The sequence below is a fragment of the Thalassophryne amazonica genome, chromosome 16 (assembly GCF_902500255.1).
Source record: "Thalassophryne amazonica chromosome 16, fThaAma1.1, whole genome shotgun sequence".
Taxonomy (NCBI): Eukaryota; Metazoa; Chordata; class Actinopteri; order Batrachoidiformes; family Batrachoididae; genus Thalassophryne; species Thalassophryne amazonica.
The window spans coordinates 71,723,002-71,745,591 of NC_047118.1; the positions used below are offsets into that span (position 1 = coordinate 71,723,002).

A 22,590-nucleotide genomic window follows, 5' to 3' on the forward strand; every position below is an offset into this window, starting at 1 on the left:
AGCTAAGAGCTAGTAGCTACGCTAAGCTAGCGGATTCCTAAAAGCACGCAAAGTGAATAATGTGTAAATAATTTAGAGGTGATTCAGCAGAAGGAGTGCTTTAGTTAAGGCACGTAAAGATTACACTGGGAAACAAATCGTAATCTAGATAACTAGATCAATCTAACTGCGCAGATTAAACAGCTAACAGATACAGAAAAACACCGCTGTGCTCCGAAACAGGAAGTGATACAATACCGCAGTGAGAGCCAACCACCAGTAGAGGACATATAAGACATATAAAAATAAATTAAACATTATGCGATTGTGTAAGAAGCAGTATTACTGCGATTTGTTGGAGAAAAATAAAACTAACATTAGGGGAACCTGGAAGCTCTTGGGCGAAATCATTAAAAAGTAAAAAGTTGTTAAAGATTATCCATCTTACTTTTATATAGACTCTGATAAAATTGTAAAAGGAAATAAAATTATTGCTGATTATTTTAATGATTTGTTAATATTGGTAAAAAATGTATCAAACTCAATTGTAACTACGGCAAAGTACAACTGTAAATTCATTAATAAAATTCAGGATTCAATGTTTATTAGAGAAACGGATGAAAAAGAAATTTTTAACATAGTTCATAAAATTAAGGGGAAAAAATCCACTGACATTGATAGCTTTGATATGGTTTTGATTAAGAACATTACTGACTGTATTATCAAACCCTTAACATATATTTGTAACTTGTCACTTATGACTGGGAAATTTCCCTCCAGAATGAAAATTGCTAAGGTGATGCCATTGTTTAAATCTGGTGATAAACACGTTTTTTGAAATTATAGGCCAATCTCTTTGTTACCACAGTTTTCTAAAATTCGGGAAAAAATATTTGTAAAGAGGTTGAACGATTTTATAGAAAAACATATACTTAACGAACATCAGTATGGTTTCAGAAAAAATCGAACAACTTCTTTGGCTTTAATAGATTTTGTGGAACAAGTTACAAATGCAATAGAGAAGAAGCAATACACTGTTGGGTTTTTTTATTTACAGAAAGCATTTGATACTATTGATCATACAGTATTATTGGAAAAATTACAGATGTATGGTATTAGAGGACTGGCCTTTAACTGGATAGCTAGTTAATTACGTAATAAATATCAGTGTGTTCACCTTGGTGGGATAAAATCAGAATTTTTGAGGATTACATGTGGAGTGCCCCAGGGGTCAGTTCTCGGGCCATTATTGTTTTTGCTGTATAGTAATGATATAGGTTTGGTTTCTAAGTCTTTGAGTTGTATTTTGTTTGCTGATGATACAACTGTGATTGGCAGTGGAAATGATTTGAGACAGCTCTTGGACTTGGTGGAGAGGGAACTGCAAAAATTTAAATATTGGTTTGACTCTAATAAATTATCACTTCATTTCGGTAAAACTAAGTGCATTATATTTGGAAATAAGCCTAGAAATTTAGCAGTAAATTATTGTTGAATGGTATTGAAATTGAAATTGTATCTCAAACTAAATTTCTTGGAGTTTTTGTTGATGACAAGCTTAGTTGGAAAACTCATATAAAACATATTGAGTCCAAAATATCAAAAGTTATTGCTATCTTGTACAAAGTACAATACTTTCTCCCCCAACATCTATTCGTTTCATTGTATCACTCATTACTTGTCCCTTATATGACTTACTGCATTGAAGTTTGGGGAAATACATATAAAACAAATACTAATCCAATATTTCTGTTACAAAACAAAGCTATAAGAGTGATAAGTAAAAAAACATATCATGAACCAACAAATTCACTGTTTGTTCGTCTTCAGTTTTTGAAATTTTATGACTTGGTTGATTATGTTTGGATTGTATTAAAGTATCCAGTACATTGGCTTGTTTTAAAAGACTGTATAAAAATAATATATTAACTTTTTATGGTTTGCGTAATTAAGTAAATTGACTGTGTGGCTATTTTTTTGTTTGTTTGTCTGTTGTATTACTTTGTATGTTTCACTGCGTTACATTGCTGACTGGTAATTGTTTTTTGTGCAAATTTTTTGTTTGTATACAGAAATTGATGTACGGGGTGGGCGTTTATAAGCTTTTGCTTCTGCCCACACCCTTTCAGCCGCACTAAATTGGTAAATTGTTTGAGTTTTGTTCTATATGTTTTAATTTTTGTTTTCTCTTGACTTGTTTTGTAAATGAGAGATTTTGTCTGTGCGTGCTGAATAAAAATCATCCATCTATCTATCTATCTATCTATCTATCTATCTATCTATCTATCTATCTATCTATCTATCTATCTATCTATCTATCTATCTATCTATCTATCTATCTATCTATACACTGCTAAAAAAAAATCAAACTTAGAAACACATCAGATCTCAATGGGAAAATTTTCATGGTGGATATCTTTAATGATATGGACTGGGTAGTGTGTTAGGAATGAAAGGATGCTACATTGTTTACTGGAACTAAAAAACAAAACAAAAAGGCATTTAGGCATTTATAGTTTGGCCCATAAGTGTTTGGATGTGATGCAAAATATGCATCTGGGACATTTCTGCGGCCCTTCCCTCATGCAAACTGTTGATGAATACATAAAAATCAACACACAACATGACTGAAAATCATATGTAATGCTGGCAGTGTATTTCAGGCCTAACACTAAGATGGGATAAAACCACTTGTACCAATAGTTAATTTGCAAGTTGCGCCACCATCTTGAAACCAAGACTTCCAGTTAGCAAGCCTCTCGCTTGCGTATTTGGTATCATTAGAAACAACAGCTCAGCTGTCAAATTTCCAGGGAGCGAAATGGCCACTGAAGGCAAATTCCACGCCTTATCGGTAAGTAATTTTGTTGTCGTTGTTGTTAACCCACAAGGAATGAGAAGAAGCGCTGCAGTGGTATGAATGTTGATGTAAAGCCCCGGTCCCACGGCACTACTGAAGGACACCGAATCTAAAACGAAACAAGAAATCTGGAGTTACATTGACTTTCGGAGACATTGTTTAACCATTGCACAGCTTTGTTCCTGTAGCTGGCGCTTTGTCAGAATTTTCAAACTGTTGAAAAATGTGAACAAATCCCAGTGACAACTTCAATTCGTCTGTATTCTGTTTTGCTTTCTGTCCTGACGGTTCCTCATCGATTGCGTAGTTCCCGTACGGTCAGCGTTCCATTTGACTGTTGTCCAACTTTGTCTAACCTCCCAAGTCTGACGTTTTGCACGAAAGTTGACAATATCTGAACAGATCAATATCTAAAGATCTGACGAGCTGAACATGACTCGTCCATGTGTGGGACGAAAAGCAATGTTGTCATACAGAAACAATAGTGGCAAGAACATTTTATCAACTACTTTAACTATTTACACACGTTCCAGCCATCTGTGGCTGAACAGGATGTGCACACACACAAATGGCTGTGTGCATATTCACATGCCGTCTGTGGCTGGTGGATCTCCCTAACTGGAAAGAGTTGTGACATCATCATGCATGAGCGTAGGCGCTGCTCTAGCGGCAACTTGAAAATCATCTATTGGCCAGACAGAAAAACCTAGCTGGAAGCGATGTGCATTATGTTAGGTTGAACAAGTATGCAGATGGAAATGCACTGACAATCGAGGAGAGCCTATGGAGGGAGTACTTTGAGGAGCTTATGAATGAAGAAAATTAGAATGAAAAAAACATGAATGTTATGGGGAGACTAAATCAGGAAGTGCAACAAATGAGTAAGGATAAGGTAAGGACAGCTAATGAAGAGGATGAAGAGTGGAAATGCAAGATGATCTGGATGACATTGTAGTAGATGCATGGACATTTTTGGGAGAGATGGCAGTAGTTTTTAATCAGATTGTTTAATAAAATCTTGAAAAGTCAAAGTATGCTTGAGGAGTGGAGAAGAAGTGTGATGTTCAAATTTTTACAACCCCAATTCCAAATGAAGTTGGGATGTTGTGTAAAATGTAAATAAAAACAGAATACAGTGATTTGCAAATCCTCTTCAATCTGTATTCAGCTGAATACACCACAATAGTGAAGGGTCGATGAGGCACAGGGGCGTAGGTTTGCATATGGACCATAGGGACAAGTCACAACCAATATTTTGGGATGGCAAAATAGTCCCTACCAATATTTAGCATTTTTGTTTATATAACAAAATCATTCACTATTTTTTTGCGAACTCGATACTATAATTTTAGTCGTCACGTTTTGTGTTTTCGACGTGTCAGAGTGACAGGGTTACCCATGTTGCAATTTCATTGGCTCACGTTCTTCTCACATGGACGTAAACAAAGCGCATCTCGTGGCAGGCAGTGCTTAATTTGTAAAGTGGGAGGTCCCGGAGCGCAGAGGATGGGTGGCTCCGGTGCAGTGTTGCCAGATGTACGATAATTATCGTATTTGTACGATAGTTTTGCCCTCTGTACGATGTACGATCTGTAATGGGAAAAAACCCAATATGTACGATAATTTCAGTTGGTTGCCCAAACACGCATCTCTCTCTGACACCCAAGAATCATTTTGCAGGCGTTGCACTCAGGCGGCATCAAAGACACACCACACACAGGGCTGCTGCTGGCTTTGGGCTGCCGGGACAGTCATTTGAAAGCCCGCCCCCTCCCCATACAAAGTAATGAGTTCCCATCCAATCTCTGCAGGACAGGACAGGAAGATTCCCCAACCAACATCTTTTTTTTTTTTTCGAAACTGTATTTCAACAAATGCAATAACAAACGAACAAAACACAAGAGCAAAGAGATATACAAGAAAAATAAAAAAAAGTTCAAGTTCCTTATGGAGGTGTCAACATTTTTTCTGTGTTCAACAAAATCTGCACTAGTGGCCATGGCATCGGATGACGACAGCCACCTCAAGGTTGAATTCGACTCTTTCTAGTCTGGTAATTAACACATGTTTGTGTTACTTCACAGTCTGGTAGTGCATTTGCTTGTGCATTTGCGTTCTTTTTGTGCCATAGTTTCCCCATTAATATAATTACTGTTTAAAAATGTGACATAAAATTCTTTGTAAATTAAAAAAAAAAAACGCTAAAATAGCTACGTTGTATGCGTTTTGTTTGTGTACGATAATTTCTCCCAAAATACGATAATTTTGAGGTTTTGGTACGATAGTTTCATATTTCATATCTGGCAACACTGCTCCGGTGCAGAAAAACAAGAAGGGCGGGGGGGAGGGGTTGCGAACAATGCTGTGCGCCACACTTAAAATAAACTGCACACCCACACAAACATGCACGCACACCTTCACAAATGACACTAACATTTTGCCTTTTCCTCAAAAAATACATTTATGTTTGCTGTCTATGTACTTTTCTGTCACTTTTGCGCTCTTTTTCATACTTTTCCCTCGTTTCAAAAGTCACCGAACGCACTTTACTGTAATATATGCAACATGTTGAAATTTTTCAGAGTGAGGGCTTACATGAGAACTTACGGTAATGAGAATCAGCGGCGCACTAGTGTGAAACTTCCGTGTTTTTCCTCTGTGTTATGACATCACAGGCTTACGTTTACCGTAATACACCATATATATCATTGGAAATCCCTTTTTTTTTTGGCAAATTAGGTTGCCAGATACCTACAACTGCATTATTGATGAAGAGAATAGATTATACATCTTGGTTGCAAAAACTTTTTTTTTTTGTTAGCTCCACAAGTATTTTTTTTGTTGTCTTGTTCTCTCAGGTGTAGGCCTATAGAATAGATTCGTGATTTTGGGTGCAATTTTGTTATTTAAGCTATTTGTTTGTTTGCCTACACACTTAATATTGTAAATAAAGTGTTAAATTATTCAGCATTATGTCGTCATATGTTATGTATTATGCTGTACTGTGCGTCTAATGGTATGAGTGGGTTAGGGGGTGATGGTGGTGAGCAGGGGGGCCGGGTGGGGTGTGTGGTATTGTCCCTACCAAAGCTGAGACCAAACCTACGCCCTTGATGAGGCATCATGAAGCGTTTCAACACATTGCCAAACTGTATTGATACTGTGTCGATGCTGTGTCACTGAATACTGACATCTGCTGGACCTTAAAAATTCCTACAGGCACCTGAGTTGACACTCAACTGACACTGATTTCATGGCCTAGTATATACAATAATAGTATATACTAGGTTAATGGTAATTCATTTTGTATCATTTCATATCTTCATTTATATTAAAATCTTAAATAATAATAAATAATGTGAACATGTATCATAACATGAAAAATCTAAGTGAACGTGTTGTGAATGAGGATGCTTGTGGACTGGGATTTTATTTTTTTTTTTTACAAATTTTCATTCAGAAAAAGAAGTTGTTCCAAAGTCTTGAATTTGAGTTTGTTACGCTTGTGTAATGCAACTTCTCCAGCTTTAGAAAACACCCGCACACAGGGCTCAGATGAGGCTGGAGTGCAGAGAAATTGTAATGACAGCTGGAAGAGGTTTGGATATACTGTCTTGTGGTTGTCCCAGTATCTTAGAGGATCCTGGGACCTGGCAATATTGTCCTCTGCACCTCCTGGATGGCATCAGCTGTGGCACTTTTGGTATGCCTGCCCACTTTGATGTCGAGATGTTGCCAAAGGTCATCTAAAAACAACAATGTGGCATTTCAGTACATGATTTCCAAACAACAACAAACAAAATGCTGAATAACATGCCTGAAGTGGGTGCAGATGGCTGTTGTGCAGACGGTCCTGACTGGGGCTCATCTGTGGGTCCGATTACAGACGCACATTCTGAACGCAGTCTATTGATGGCCTCATCTGCACTTGGAGGAAGTGCTGAACTCAAGTGATTTAAATCTGGGTTCTACAAGTGTTGCTACAGTCAAAACACTTAATGACTCCAGATTGGAAGCAGTGTCTGTGACTCAACGCTTCAGGTGTTCATGTAGGTGTGTGGCTGCCTGTGTGTGCAAGGTAGAGCATTTTCATCATCGGGATGACCTTTGACCCTGACACTTGTCTCTCTTCAGACAACTCCACCGTAGCTTGATAGAAAGGAGCAAGCACAAGAAGTGTTTCTCCTATGATGGTATAGTCATCAGCTGTAAGTAGAGTCAAATCTGTTCATAGAGAGGCCAGAGAGACCCACTCTGGTTCCCTCTCATCATGGAGCCTTCACAGCTTCTCCTTGGCTGTAGTGCTTGATCTGAACAATGTGCCGAGCTTTGTGTCTGATGGATGTAAGTGTGGGGATCTGATCACATGATTTTCTAACTAATAAATTGAGAGTGCAATGCAAATTGAGTGTCGCATTTGGAGCTGTCTAGTGGATGCAATCGTGTTTGGTGCTGCGTCGGTCACAAGACACTTTACTTTATTGGTTATGGCCCAGAACTCCATCATGCCCCTTTTGACTTGGGCCAGATTGTCAGCAGTGTGACTTTGTGGAAAGTACTACACACCCAACACAGATGTACACAACTGCAAATTCTCATTAATGTAGTGACAGTTATGTAGTGAATATTAATGCCTCCACACGGGGCACCAATAATAAATGTAGTGAATATTAATGCCTCCACACGGGGCACCAATAATGATGTAACAATTTTATTAATAAAGCCTCACACGCGAGCACCAATAAAAATGTAGTGAATATTAATAAATTTATTAATAATTTACTGAATCACGCTCATGGAGCACCGATAAAATGTAGAAAGTAGTGATTATTGGTGATTTGAGTGGAGACACTTTGCTTTACATATATTCAGGCCTCACTACAGGGACCCTTGATATGTAGCATTTAGTTGTAATTAATAAGTAATTAAACTCCCAAATTGAATTAGACTGGATTAGGCCCCAAATTAACAGGTCACCAAAATAATTGATTTAGGGTTCAATACTTATTATTTAAGCATAAATGGGGCACCACTTATTCTTTTTTTTACATGGCATAAGTACGATAATTTAAACATTAATTTATCAGTCTCAAATGAATTAATTAGTCTAGATTTGGTTTAATCAATCTCTGATCTGAAAATCATGAATTCTTCAATACGGTTGACCAAGAGTTTCCTTCTGTACCCAAAATAAACCACAGCAGAAAATATTTACAATTTATTTACAATTTATACAAGAAATGAACGTTTGACTGGCATTTTATAGACAGTAATGAAAAATACGTTCATTCAGGGAAACAATTTTCTTACTCACTCATGAGACGCTGGAGGAAAGAGGTGAAACTTAAAACCTTAAGTAAATTAATCTGATTGAAATTTAGTGATTAATTTTGAAGCCAATTATGAAATAGAATATTGCAAAAATGTCTTTAAAGAAAAAGGAGATGAGGAGCCATCTGTACTCATTGGCAACAAACCTCCTTCATGGAGCCTGGACTGGGTCGATTAGATGCTGTTGGAGGGCTGGTTCCGTCCGTCCGCCATCGATATCGGGCAGCGTGAGCTCACCTGGGTCGGAGGGGTTCACTCAGAGGTGTCCCCGGTGTGATCCCAGGGCTGGTGTCGGCTGGTTTTGCCGGCTGCTGCAGTCAGGTGTGGAATCAGCGGAGTTGTCAGCTTGCAGTGACCCAGAGGTGGAAGGTGTTTGTTGAAAATGGTTCTTAGTAGCTTTCAAAAATGGTTGGAGCCAAATTAAAGTCTTTGTGACTTTAGAAAAAGTAAAACTTTAGTAAAAGCGTTGAAAATTGAATGAAAAAGGAAAAGTCGCTTTTTCTGTAATAATTTGAAAAGCTCAGCTCGGAAGTTCTCTTAAAAATTCAAAAGCTTGACGCACCTTAAAAGCGTCAGGTTAAACTTTGAGTTTGTCCCAAAGGTAAAGAATCAAAGAATGCCACGTGGTAGTTTAGCAATGGCTCTTGGCCCAAAATAGAATTAAGCGTTAAGCAAAAGAGAGAGGGAAAGTAGAGTGCTGAGCGGGGGAGAAGGGCAGAGAAAGAGAGAAGGGAGAGAAAGACTGTTCGAACTTTTAAAGGGGGACTTTCATCACTAAACTCCGCCCATTGAGGGTGTGTGATCTCACAGACACTTCATGTATTAGAGCAGGCAGAAATGATTCAACTATTTAAACACATTAATTAATTTGAAATACTATTTGTTCTAAGGCACCCAAATGAACACATTATTACGAGACATTTAAACACATCCTTTGGATAAACAGAGTACTTCAACATCAGCATTTTAGATACAACCGAAAGGTCACACATACACACACATCAGTTAACATGAGCACATCAATAAATGGAATAACTACATGCAAAGCATTTCGTTTGAATAATAAATGCAAGAACATTATAAGTCTTTAGATATAAATGAGAGACATTCTGATGTAAATTCTTATTTCAAACGAAAGGTCTTCTCTTTGTTTTACTCAAGATAAAAGTTAGTTGTGAAGAATCTACGATTTATGGCCCATCTGGTCGTGGGGGAAGGGTCCCCCCCTGGATGAGGAGAGGTCCTGTCTTATCTTGACCATAAAAGTTTGGGTTTCTCCTGTCCTGGAGAAGCTCAGATTCTGACGTTAAGCCATTATCATGTCATGTAGTTCATGAATTACAACCTTGTTTTTCTCTGGAAGGCGATGTTCGACCATGGGGTGATGTCTCCAAAACTTATCTGAAGATCTCCAGATGACTTACGAATTTCTCCACTGAAGTGGAAACACAGTTTCTGTCCCAGTGTTGGGAAAGTGTAGTGACACGGACCCACAACAGGGGGCGTAAATGAATGGACAATGAAAGAGTCGAATATGAACACTTTACTGTTGTGAATGAGCACAACCACAATACAGAGGAATACAGAATTTGTGAAAACAATCAATCCACAAAGGTGACGTGTGGGCAGGCTCAAGGATAGAAGACGTCTGTCCTGAGAAGAACCGGAACCACACGATTTCCTCAGCTACCGAACCTGGAGAATACTGGAGCCGCCAAGTCCCGAGTCCCCAGGTGGCCACCGTCTCCGAATGTCGGATCTGCTGGCAAGGAGCAGAAACAATAAGATGTGGGTGTGTGTACACCCAGTAACAACAATGGTGGGGATTCCACCTCCACCTCAAACACAGTACAATAACGTGCAGCGCCTGATAACCTATCCCAATTTGGCGTGAGGAGCGAAGTCCGTCGTCTTCCTCACGATCCCCAAATCCCAGCCTCCAGCTGCAGAGATTAATCAGGAACGCCTGCAAAGAATCTAGACAATTGTGCGTTTGGCACCAGAAAACGGCTGAGAGTTTACCTTCACAGGTCGATGATATCTCGGCAACGAGGTGGAGATGACGTCCGGGTTTTATGGAGTAGTATGATGAAGTGTAGATGGGTGACAGCTGTCATGAGATAATGAGTGACAGCTGTCACCCCCGGCTGTGTCCGTGGCGGCAGCGCCCTCTCGTGCCTGAAGCCCGCACTTCAGGCAGGGTGCCCTCTGGTGGTGGGCCAGCAGTACCTCCTCTTCTGGCGGCCCACACAACAGGACCCCCCCTTCAACGGGCGCCTCCTGGGGCCCGACCAGGTTCATCCGGGTGTCGGCGGTAGAAATTGGCCAGGAGGGCCGGGTCCAGGATGAAGCTCCTCTTCACCCAGGAGCGTTCTTTGGGTCCATACCCCTCCCAGTCCTCCAAATACTGGAACCCCAGGCCCATTCGACGGACATCCAGGAGCCGGCGCACTGTCCAAGCCGGCTCCCCGTCAATGATCCGCGCAGGAGGCGGCGCCGGACCGGGAGCACAGAGGGGTGAGGTGTGGTGTGGTTTCAGTCTGGACACATGGAGAACCGGATGGATCCGCAGTGAAGCTGGGAGTTGGAGCTTCACTGCGGCAGGGCTGAGGATCTTGAGGATTTTGAATGGTCCGATGTATCTGTCCTTCAACTTAGGGGAGTCCTTGGAGGGGGATGTCCTTCGTTGACAACCACACCTCCTGCCCGGGCTGGTATGCAGGGGCCGGGGACCGCCGGCGGTCTGCATGGGCCTTAGCCCTCGTCCGGGCCTCTAACAAGGCAGAACAGGCGGTGCGCCACACCCAACGGCACCTCCGCAGGTGGGCCTGGACCGAGGGCACACCGACCTCTCCCTCCACCATGGGAAACAATGGGGGCTGGTACCCTAGACACACCTCAAATGGGGAGAGGCCGGTGGCAGAAGACACCTGGCTGTTATGTGCATACACGATCCAGGCCAGATGGTTACTCCAGGCCGTCGGGTGCGCGGATGTCACACAGCGGAGGGTCTGTTCCAACTCTTGGTTGGCCCGTTCTGCCTGTCCGTTCGTCTGTGGGTGGTATCCGGACGAGAGGCTCACGGTGGCCCCCAGTTCTCTGCAGAAACTCCTCCAGACTTGAGAGGAAAACTGGGGACCACGATCCGAGACTACGTCAGTTGGTATCCCATGCAGACGGACGACGTGGTGGACCAGGAGGTCTGCTGTCTCCTGGGCTGTTGGGAGCTTCGGGAGGGCCATGAAGTGGGCCGCCTTGGAGAATCGGTCCACTATCGTGAGGATGGTGGTGTTGCCCTGGGACGGCGGGAGGCCTGTGACGAAATCCAGGCCGATATGGGACCAGGGGTGATGAGGATGGTATGTTCCAGCTTTCACTGAATTAAATATTTTGGCGTGAATGTCACTCCATACCTCTGAGATGTGCTGCAAGTCAACATCAATGTCATTTTTAAAGAACGCAGGATGTCTAATTTTGGGAGGGGAAAAAAATGGTTTTGTCTGTTGTTTGTGTTACAACGTTTGGAAAGGAGTCATTTGATCTAAATGTTGATTCACTTTGAAGTTATCAATTCCAGCTAGACTCTGTCTCGGCAGACAGCGGCGCAGCGTTTTGAGCTGTGCCTACGGACCAGAGGACGATTCTCGTTTCTTTCCTGCAACAAAAGCCCCAGTTAGTGACTTTAATTCGCACAAACATGACTCACAATTGACATATTTAAATGGCTTTGAGAGGGGTTAAGAAGTGGACTTCTGAAAAACAGCAAAGCAATGAACCAACGAAGCAGTGCTTCAATCCACTGCTTCATTGTTTCAAGCTTCAAAGCGGGGCCGCTGCAGAAGTGTCTGATTACAGACCCAAGGCAGGGTCTGTAATCAATGTAAAGAAATTATGATTTTGCTGATAAAACACCCTCAAAAACAACGGCCGCTCTGAAGGAGCGATAAGGGACTCATTAAGCAAAAAGGCTATTGATGTATGTCGATCAAATAATTTCTTAACAATTCTCAAAAAGAGTCAGTTCATGATACCCATCCCTTGTGCCCTTTGAAGAACACCCCCGGGGGACACACCTCACAGTTTGAAAACCACTGAACTAGACACATCTGTTCCCCACAAGGAACTATGACATGGTTTGTGAACTGTCTCCACAAACACTGACATAGATTTGCTGGCCAGTTTTAAATACTTTATTGTGAATATTTAGTTTTATATGATTTGTTTCCTTGTACATCCCATGATGTAAAATGTTGTACTTTATATATATATATATATATATATATATATATATATATATATACCTACCAACCAGCAAGAATTCTGGTTCTCACAGACCTATTAATTTTTCTTTAAGAAGCCCTCTTATTCTGCACTCTTTACCTGTATTAATTGCACCTGTTTGAACTTGTTACCTGTATAAAAGACACCTGTTCACACACTCAATCAATCACATTCCAACCTGTCCACCATAGCCGAGACCAAAGAGCTGTCTAAGGACACCAGGGACAAAAGACCTGCATAAGGCTGGGATGGACTACAGGACAACAGGCAAGCAGCTTGGTAGAAGACAACAACAGTTATGATTATTTATTAGAAAGTGGAAGAAACACAAGATGACTGTCAATCTCCCTCGGTCTGGGATTCCATGCAAGATCTCACTTTGTGGGGTAAGGATGATTCTGAGAAAGCTCAGAACTACACAGGAGGACCTGGTCAATGACCTGAAGAGAGCTGGGACCACAGTCCAAAGATTACATTAGTAACACATAATGCTGTCATGGTTTAAAATCCTGCAGGGCAGTAAGGTCCCCCTGCTCAAGCCAGCACATGTCCAGGCCCATTTGAAGTTCACCAGTGACCATCGGGATGATCCAGAGGAGGCATGGAGAAGGTCATGTGGGCAGCTGAAACTAAAATAGAGCTTTTTGGAATCAACTCCACTTACCATGTTTAGAGGATGAGAACAACCCCAAGAAAACCGGATTTTTTTTTTTTTTGTTTGTTTTTGTTAGATTATGTCTCTCACAGTGGACATGCACCTAAGATGAAAATTTCAGTCCCCTCCATGATTCCTAAGTGGGAGAACTTGCAAAATCACAGGGTGTTCAAATACTTATTTTCCTCACTGTGTATGGAAAATGACTGGAAGACATTTTCACAAGATGTTTGACAACATTGCAGATAACTCTGAATAACTCTATTCATCAGATATTCATCCTGCAGAAGGGGAGGAATTATGCAGTCTGATTGCCACAGGGAGGAAAGACCTCCTGTGGTGTTCCGTGGTGTACCTCAGTGGTCTCAGTCTGTGGCTGAAGGTGCTCTGACAGGACATCAGTTTGGCACGCAGGGGGTGGGAGGTGTTGCCAGGATGGTGAGCAGCTTCCTCAGCATCCTCCTCTCTGATACCTCCCCCACAAACTCCAGCTCAACCCCCCAGGACAGAGCCAGCTCTCCTGATGAGCTTGTTGAGTCTGTTTGTGTCAGCTGTCTTCAGCCTGCTGCCCCAGCAAACTACAGCGTAGAAAATGACACTGGAGACCACGGAGTGATAAAACATCTGCAGCATATTTCTGCAGACATTGAAAGATCTGAGCCTCCTGAGGAAGCATACAGTCAGTTCTGACCTTTCTTGTACACAGCATCTGTGTACAAGAAAGTCCAGTTTGTTGTCTGTGTGAACACCCAGATACTTATAGTCGTCCACAATGTCCACCTCTGTTCCTTTGATGGTCGCTGGGGTCAAACTGGTCTCCCATCTTCTGAAGCCCATCATCAGCTCATTCATCTTAGATATGTTGAGCTGCAGGTGGTTGAGTCCGCACCACTCCACAATCCTGTCCACCACACTCCCATACTCAGCCTCCTGGGGCCTCATGTACAAAGACTTGTGTGGACTTTCTTCTAAAAGTTGGCGTACGCCAAAACCCTGAATCAGGCATAAGCACAAATATATTCATCCCTGGCCACGCCCTACTTAAATATGCAATTTCATATAAATAGGGCCTTGGAGCAGGGATTCCCTACGACGTCACATCAGACAACATGAACAAAGAAAAGAAATTATCCTAGAGATGACTGGAAAAGACGTGGAGACACGCCGGGACAGTTTATTCAGTGTGCTGTTAAACGGATTCATCATGAAAGTGGAAAAATGTTTGTGGGAGCGACGGAGTGTGCGTGAGGCCGATAGGCAGAACAGCTCACACACACTGACGTTAAAAAGGTGAGGTGCGCCTCTGCTGACAATGTGACATCACAATTTACACACACGTTTATTGACAAATACTGAACACAGGAAGCCTGGTAAGAAGCTCTGCAGCTCACCATCAAGCAAAAATTAAAAGAGACATTAATAATAATAATAATAATAATTGAATGCGCACATGCCAAAATGTGTCCACACTGGTTTTTGTTCGGAACAATTACAAGGACAAATTATTTAACCACCAAGCAGCCCCCCATGACTCGCCGTGCCAGCTGCCTGACGTCCATTTGCACATCATATATGATTTGAACATTGATGGAATGAAAATGTTTCCTATTAACAAAAACAAATTCACCATGTGAAGGCGCCTTTATAGCAAAATGTGTGCAGTTAAAGCTCAGATTACATTTGGGAAACTGGGTCTCACTGCAAAATGCGCTGTTACGCTGGAATGTACCTGGATGAAGTTCGGAAGATTGTGTTCCACACAGCTGGCACGGCTCAGTGCAAGATTGACTGGCACACTCCTGACTGATCAGTGAGGTCAGGCTGGAATGCTCATGATGCCAGGACGCCAAGCATGGTCAGTACCTGTGTGGGCACAGACAACCCCTGGCTCATCATTGTATTGGCTCTGGGCCACCGTAGTTCTGTGCACAGCTCCGGTCACAGCGGCCTTGGAAATCAAAATCACTTTATGAGCCAATTATTGTCTTTTGAAAGTAAATCCTCACTTTCCCTGAATACATGCTTGCGTCAGATTGCACCATTTGCAAGGTGCTTTAACAACTCTAACGCAGCCACTGTCAGTGCCATTTTATGCATCACTTTGCATATGCTTTTATATCCATCCATATAATTGCAAACACAAGGTGCATTAATTGTTCATCAGTGTGTCTCTGATGTGCACATCACTCTGACTTCTTGTTTTCACACTATTAATGGTTCCCCAGCGTCACCTTTACATGTCCACAGTGGAACAATAGCTGTAGAAACGTGCGTACGCCAGCCTGGATTTTTGCGTGACGCACCGCACATTTCCACGCTCACATCACTTTTGATACATTTGCACATGGACATGGAGACGGGTGTACGCTAGGTTTTTGTGCGTAAGCACGCTTTGTACATTAGGCCCCAGGTCAATGCCGATGAGACCACAATGGCAGAGCCATCTGAAAATGTCAACAGGTGGCAGGACTGTGACCAGAATCTGAAGTATGAGGTGTAGATTGTGAACAGGAAGGGAGACAGGACCGTCCTCTGTGGTGCACCGTGCTGCCCCTGATGGTGTTGGGTGTAATGTCTCAAAACCTCACATACTGTGGGCAGCCTGTAATTGATAATCAAGGCCACCAGTGGAGCCTTCACCTTCATGTCACGTAGCTTATCACTGAGTAAATCAAGTCGGATGGTGTTGAACACATTGAAGAAGTCAAAGAACATGATAATAGTGCTGCTCCAGGTCAGAGTAAGCTCTGTGTAGCTTGAAGAGGTGCCCCAGGAAAAGCTTCTCCAGTGACTTCATAACATATATTAGGGCCACAGGTCAGCAGGAGATAAGAAGAGTCCCCCATGCTATCTATGACCCACTTAAATAACCTGCTCTAACAAGGATTTAGCTATTCTTGAGGCGTTGTTTTGTCCCTTCCTCTCATTGGTCCAAGAGGTTGGTGAGAACCATCTGCTTCTGGGAATTCCCCTCCCCTCACGTTGTGTGGCAAAGCTAGCTCGAAAGGAGAGGTTACTAGCACGTCACTTCCCTCAAGTGTCTTTACCATACCCGTCCCTGACTGGCCTGACAGGTTATGCCCACATTCTTCAGGCTTCTCTCCCTTATTTCCATGAGAATCTGCAAAACAACTCTATGAGGGCATAAACACTTCACAAGATTATCCTTAGCCATAACATATATCATAAATGTCAGCAGGCTGGCGTGCACAGACGTGCCTGCGGTTCAACACTTAGTTTCACAGCAACAATACAGACTAAACTGGCCACATAAGTAGTTTCAATACTCCCTTTATTAGTCAAAAGTAGAATAATGAGTACAATATCTTCAGCACATAATGTGCTCTTACAAAGAAGCCCTGAATCTAATACAGTGGATATTATACTAATATGAGTCTAAACACATTCAACTGGACAGTGCAAGCATACATGAACACAATATGATCATAAAACAGTAGTTTTAGGATTATGGCAGAAACTTCACACCATTACTCAAACGTCAGCATAACAGAATTAGGTCAAAAACATATGCATCTTAATCATACAGACCAGATGATTTGTTCTGGTTGTTTCTGAAAGATAAGCACAAGTATCACAGGTTCACAGGTATTATATATACCGTATTTTCCGGACTATAAGTCGCACCGGAGTATAAGTCGCACCAGCCACTTTATCCATTATAAAGAAAAACAAACCATAAATAAGTCGCACCGGAGTATAAGTCGCACCAGCCACTTATCCATTATAAAGAAAAATAAACCATAAATAAGGTCCACTGGACTATAAGTCCCATGGACATACAGGTATGTTAACATGAAAAGTTCAGATGATAATATTGTGACGGCTACCGTTTTCGGATGCATATTTCACCAGTTGCAACTTGTAATCTGCAGAGTATGATTTTCTTTTTGGTGGCATTTTTTCGGGCCTTCTCCGTTGTCTTGTTATGTTATCAGTAACGTTAAATTTTTATTTTCTATGGTAGTCAGAAGTCGCAGGAACAGTTACACAAGCCTTGAGTGCCCTCTCGTGAGCTGCATTTTACCTACGGATATGTTTGTATTTTGCGGACCACATTGCGAGCCGAACCATGCAGCGCCTACCTGCGCAGCTCATGACCACCCAGCGTTTTTGATCCAGCTCCTTCCAAGTGGAGACGCTAATCCTCCGCCGTCGCTCAGTGCTCCCATGCAGCTCTCAGCGTCAACTCTGCTCACACTGATATCCAAGGGTTGAAGCTGTCTTGTTAGCCGTCCTGGAATAAACACCATGTTCGTCTGCTTCAAACGCTTTTCACAATCATCGACGCCAGCTCCTTCCAAGTGCACACGCTAATCCTCCGCCGTCGCTCACCCAATGCTCCCACGCAGCTCTCAGCGTCAACTTAAACACTCTGCTCACATTGATATCCAAGGGTTGAAGCTGTTTTGTTCGCCATGCCGGAATAACAGCAAGCACCGAGTTCGTCAGCTTCACACGCTGTGGGTGAGGTGAGGAATACGCATCCAAAGTTCTGTTCTCTGATTGGTTATCGCGACCAGCGTGAACTATAGGATGGCCGTCATACTACAGTGCCCATGATGCATTGCATTTCCTTTTCCGGTGGCCATTTTAAAACATAGATCGACTCTGTCACGTAAAATTGTTTTGTTACAGTAAATTAATTGAGATCCTACCGGTATATTTTTCATTTATAAGTCGCACCGGAGTATAGGTCGCACCCCCGGCCAAAACATGTAAAAAAGTGCGACTTATAGTCCGGAAAATACGGTAAACTCATTCTGCCGGGAATCAACGATATCAAACATCACAAAATAAGGTTAAAGGGTTTGATCAGTTAATCTGAATAATTTACTGAGTCTTACATTTTGTAGTTGCCCCAATTATCGCTCATAAAGTCACGCTGCTCTCAAAATAAAAATGCTTTGGCGGTGCGGCACTGTTATCACAGTGAAGGTTTGCAAAGAACCGATTAGATTGAAAGATCAAAATATAACCCACGTATCCCACACATCAGGAATTATTCAGCTAAAATACATTTTATATAAAATATAGATCTTGCAGTCGATTAGCAAGAAGGCAAGTTTTAAAAGATAGTTAAGTTTATTCAGTCAGCTAAGGGAAGAGGATCACACCACCTTTTTTATTAATTTTTATTTTCTAATCCGATTTCTGTTCTGAAAGATGAGCTTATCTTCTAGTCCATTATTTTCTCGTCCAAAATGTGGTGTTAAATTTGTCTACAATTCTACAGGGATACAGTAGTTATTTATTTTAATTTATTGAGAACTTATTGTTCTCTGTTCAGTTTGTACTTATTTTCATTTCTTAAGATCCCAGTGTAAATTGTGTGTGTGTGTGTATGTATGTATATATATATATATATATATATATATATATATATATATATATATATATATATATATATATATATATATATATAATTTTCAGGCCATAAACTCTATTTTTTCCCAAAATAGAGTTTATTTATGTTTGAGAGGTCACTCTTACATTTTTGAGGTGCACATATGCAGATATGACTCAAAAAAATATTTTACATTTTGTTGTAACTTTGTGGAACAGCCACCTTCATCATGTGGAAAATGCTCCAAGTGTTATTATTACTTCAAAGGATTACTGTGATTATTTTATGGTGTTTGATTTCTAGATTGACAATTTTATACTGGTGTTTGATGACTTTTACTGTGCTATTTGAGTTTTATATGGTTATACTTATGTTTTACTATGATGCTTTTTTTAAATGATGAATGACGTGTGCTTTTATTGTATTTTTATACACGTTTTATGAATACTTAATGTTTATTGACCGTGATTTTCCACCACGGTTGCTGACTGTCTGCATGCTGTTATCAATAATATTGGCACGTTTTGTCCTGAATACAATTTAAAATCAACAAGAACTTCATTCAAGCTACACTTTGAACATACTTCAAGGAGATAACTTGCTGAAGCCACAGCAGAAAACGCAAGAAAACACTTTAAAAGTGCATCTGGTGTTATTGCTGACAGACGACCGGAAGTAAATTACCCCAACTCTTGTGGTCAAGTGGCTGAAGTCTCGGGGTCGCAAGCTACTTCTATGATAATACTTTCTAACTAGAAGCACTCAGAGAGTGAAACCTCCGCCAAGGCCATAGGGTCACTGACCCTAAAGAGATTCCCTCCTTGGCACAGTGATCCATTCAACAATTCAGTCTTACAACCAAAACTATGATACATACACTTTTCTTTCCTGTATATTTGACATCCTTGACCATGAAAACATACCACTACAACTTGGAAACACTTTTATGTCTTTATTAGTTGAAAGGTTATTGTATAAAAAAGATTTTTCGGTAATGGCGGTTTTCTTCTGGATCTAGCTCCATAACATTTGAAGCGACATCAAATCTGATGACACCTTACTGAATCAGTACAGATTCAGCTACAATTTGGTGTTAGTTGTGCATCTCTAGCTTCATTTGTCACCTCACACTGACACATTTTCTATTTTCCCTATATTTTTGCATATTCTGGATCACCAGATCCGGAATCTGGATCCGATCATCACCAAACTTTGTTGTTTGATAGAACATTTGATTATGTTACACCTTAATTTTTTTCAAGCCTTTCTGCCTTGTTTTTGTGGAGTTAGAAACTAGAATGTCAAAATTCCCCCATCCCGCAATGGTGAAGAATCATTTAAAAAATTCCTGGATCCAGATTGTGATCCGGTTCACCACTAAAATTTAATCACTTGTTCCTCTTGTCATTTCCAACCACTCCACAAAATTTCATCAAAATCCATTCAAAACCTTTTGAGTTATCCTGCTGACAGACAAACAAACAAACAAACGCAACCGAAAACATAACCTCTTTGGCGGAGGTAATTAACAGTGCTTTGTTTCTGTGTAGGCTCTCAGTTGTCCAGGTGGTTTCCATAGTAGAGAAGCTTGAATCTTCGACTGGACTGGGTTGCTTGATGCGAGGAGGTTTCGCTTCGAATCGCAGAAGCTTCCTCAGCTAAAATTCTTGCTCTGGAAATCTGACTTCTGTCTGACTCTTGTAGAGACGAATAAACAGAAGCCAACAAAAGCCGGAGTTTTAAACCTAACCAGACCCCTCCTAGTGAGAGGCAGACTGCTATAGGCTAGTGACTAAACAATAGCTCTAATTAGCAACTATTGTGCTGTAGTTAGCACACCTAATGGCAGGACAGCTGTCCCTCTAATGATGGGATGGATGCCTTTCTGATGGCTCCCTTGATGACGTGAATGACTCATTACCAAGAACAAAAGACTTTTGTTCATGGTCCTGGTTCATGTCCTGCCATTGTGATTGTGTTGTGATTTGGCGCTATACAAGAAAAAAGTTGATTGATTGATTGATTGATTGATTGATATTACCTTTACTCTTATTTAATTGTTCACTATAATAATCTTTTTTTAATAATAATCTATAATAATCTTTTTTTGTTTCCTAATTATTGTCATAGTTTATTTTTATATTTTTTTGTATCTGTGTTCTGTTTCCTTTGTTTGCATTTTTAAAAAGCACCTGTATAAATAGTTTTTCTTTGCACAAGCATTTTTTATTCCCTTTGTCAGCCATGGTTTATTTACTCTTTTCTTTCTAATTTCTATTAATTTACAGTTTTTATTATATGATTTCATCAATATTTTCATAAATGAATTATATGCTACATTAACATCACTGACATAAACTTCTTCCCAATTTTGATTTTAAGGTCATATTTTAATCCCTCTAAGGCTTGTACTGACTTATCTCTTTTAAAGTTTATAGCAGTTTTTTTCTTGTACCTATTTTTATATTTAAATATTGAAAAAACTGGTAAATGATCGCTAACATCTGTCATCAAGATCCCATTCTTGATCATTTCATCTGTTCTATTTGTAATTATATTGTCGATTACCGTTGCACTTTGCGATGTAATTCTGGTTGGTTTTGTTATCAAGGGGAATAACCCCAAACTATACATTGAATTCACAAAATCACTTATTCTTTGGCAAATGGAACTTTCTATGTTGATGTTAAAGTCTCCACACATATAAAGCGTTTTGTTTTTAATTTGATGGAATAACTCTATTATTTTATCTGTAAATTTCACAACACATGAGTCAGGTGCTCTGTATACACAACTGATTAGAATATTCTTAGATGTTTCATGTATAAGTTCCACTGTTACAATTTCTATGACATCATCCATAATTGTCATTTCTTCTACAATTGTACATATCAGATCTGTTTTTATGTACAAAGCAATACCTCTGCCTTTTTTATCTCTTCTGTTTACAAAATACAGCTCATATCCCTCCATTTGAACATCAGCCATGAGATCATCTTTAAGCCAAGATTCAGTGATTGCAACAACACTAAATTTATTTTTAAACTGATTTAAATAATCTTTTATTTGTGACATTTTACAATACAAGCTTCGGCTGTTTATATGTATGAGTGACAGGGTATCTTCTGCAATTTTTTCATTATTTAGCTGTTCTTCCGTATAATACTCGCAACCAATCGTTTTTAAGTCAAATATACTTTTATCAATATTAGTGTCTATGTCATATATTTTATCATCTGTTTACATGTTTGATCTGATTTTTTGTTGGTCAAATTACCAACAGACGTCATATCTGATTGTCTATTCAGGTCTGTATTTTGTAAAGTCCTCCATGTTTTTGATTTGTATACCATTTGTTCCTTCTTTCACTCTAATCCACACCCTACAATTTCAGACCCATGTAGCAACAATGTGTTTCTGTTTTTTTAGTAGTCTTGCTTCCCTAGCAATATCTGCATTTTTTTCGTTAGATGCTCATTTATATAGACACTCGTTCCTTTCAAATTCTTTGCCTGTCTTAATAATTCATTTTTATATTTTCTGCTTGTAAATCGTATAACAATGTTAGATAGTTTACTTTTTCTATCTTTAGATGGAATAGTATAACAGTCTGATATCGTGTCTTGATGGATGACAACACCTTTTTGATATAAAAAGTTTGTTACTTGTTGTTCCAATGATTGTCGTTCTTCAGGTGGTACATTCTCCCCATTGGCTCCACCAGAATCCACTACTCTTGCATATGTCCGATGTTTAGTTTCTAGTCCAGATATTATAACATCATCTTTACTAGTGAATTGTTCAAGTTCATCTACACGTAGTTCAAGTTTCTTAATGATCTTGTCCTTCTCTTTAACCAACTTTTGGAGTTCTTTAATCTCCACTGTCAGCTTGTCTAAATTAGACATGTCTTTTGATATCCGGTTTATTGAGGTCTTTATCTCCTCTATATTTTCCTCGAGTTTATCTGTTTTCTTTGGTGGTGCCATGTTGATTATCGTGGCCCAGTATGGCCACTATCAATTACAAAACAATTCTCACCCGTAGCCTCCACCACCACAGGTTCGGTCGCCGCACACCAGCCCTCCCCGTTGTTAATCTCATTCACAGCCGCCCCCA

The 22,590-nt window shown here is 40.4% G+C and overlaps 1 protein-coding gene across 3 annotated transcripts in view; it reads right to left on the reverse strand.

The window, feature by feature from the left end:
* Window positions 1-5,829: 5,829 nt before the first annotated feature.
* Window positions 5,830-22,590, reverse strand: part of LOC117527600 (serine protease 33-like) — a 33,562-nt gene continuing 16,801 nt past the window's right edge. The window contains exons 1-2 of one of the 3 annotated variants that reach the window (XR_004565571.1): window positions 8,408-9,038; window positions 5,830-6,585 (exon numbers count right to left, since the gene is read on the reverse strand). Coding sequence is in view for 1 of the 3 variants with exons in the window: in XM_034190021.1 (XP_034045912.1) it covers window positions 6,582-6,585 (4 nt within the window). In the remaining 2 variants the exon portion in view is untranslated. Of the gene's footprint in view, window positions 6,586-8,316; window positions 9,039-22,590 lie in introns of those variants that run through there. The other 2 variants (XR_004565570.1, XM_034190021.1) reach the window with 2 other exon arrangements.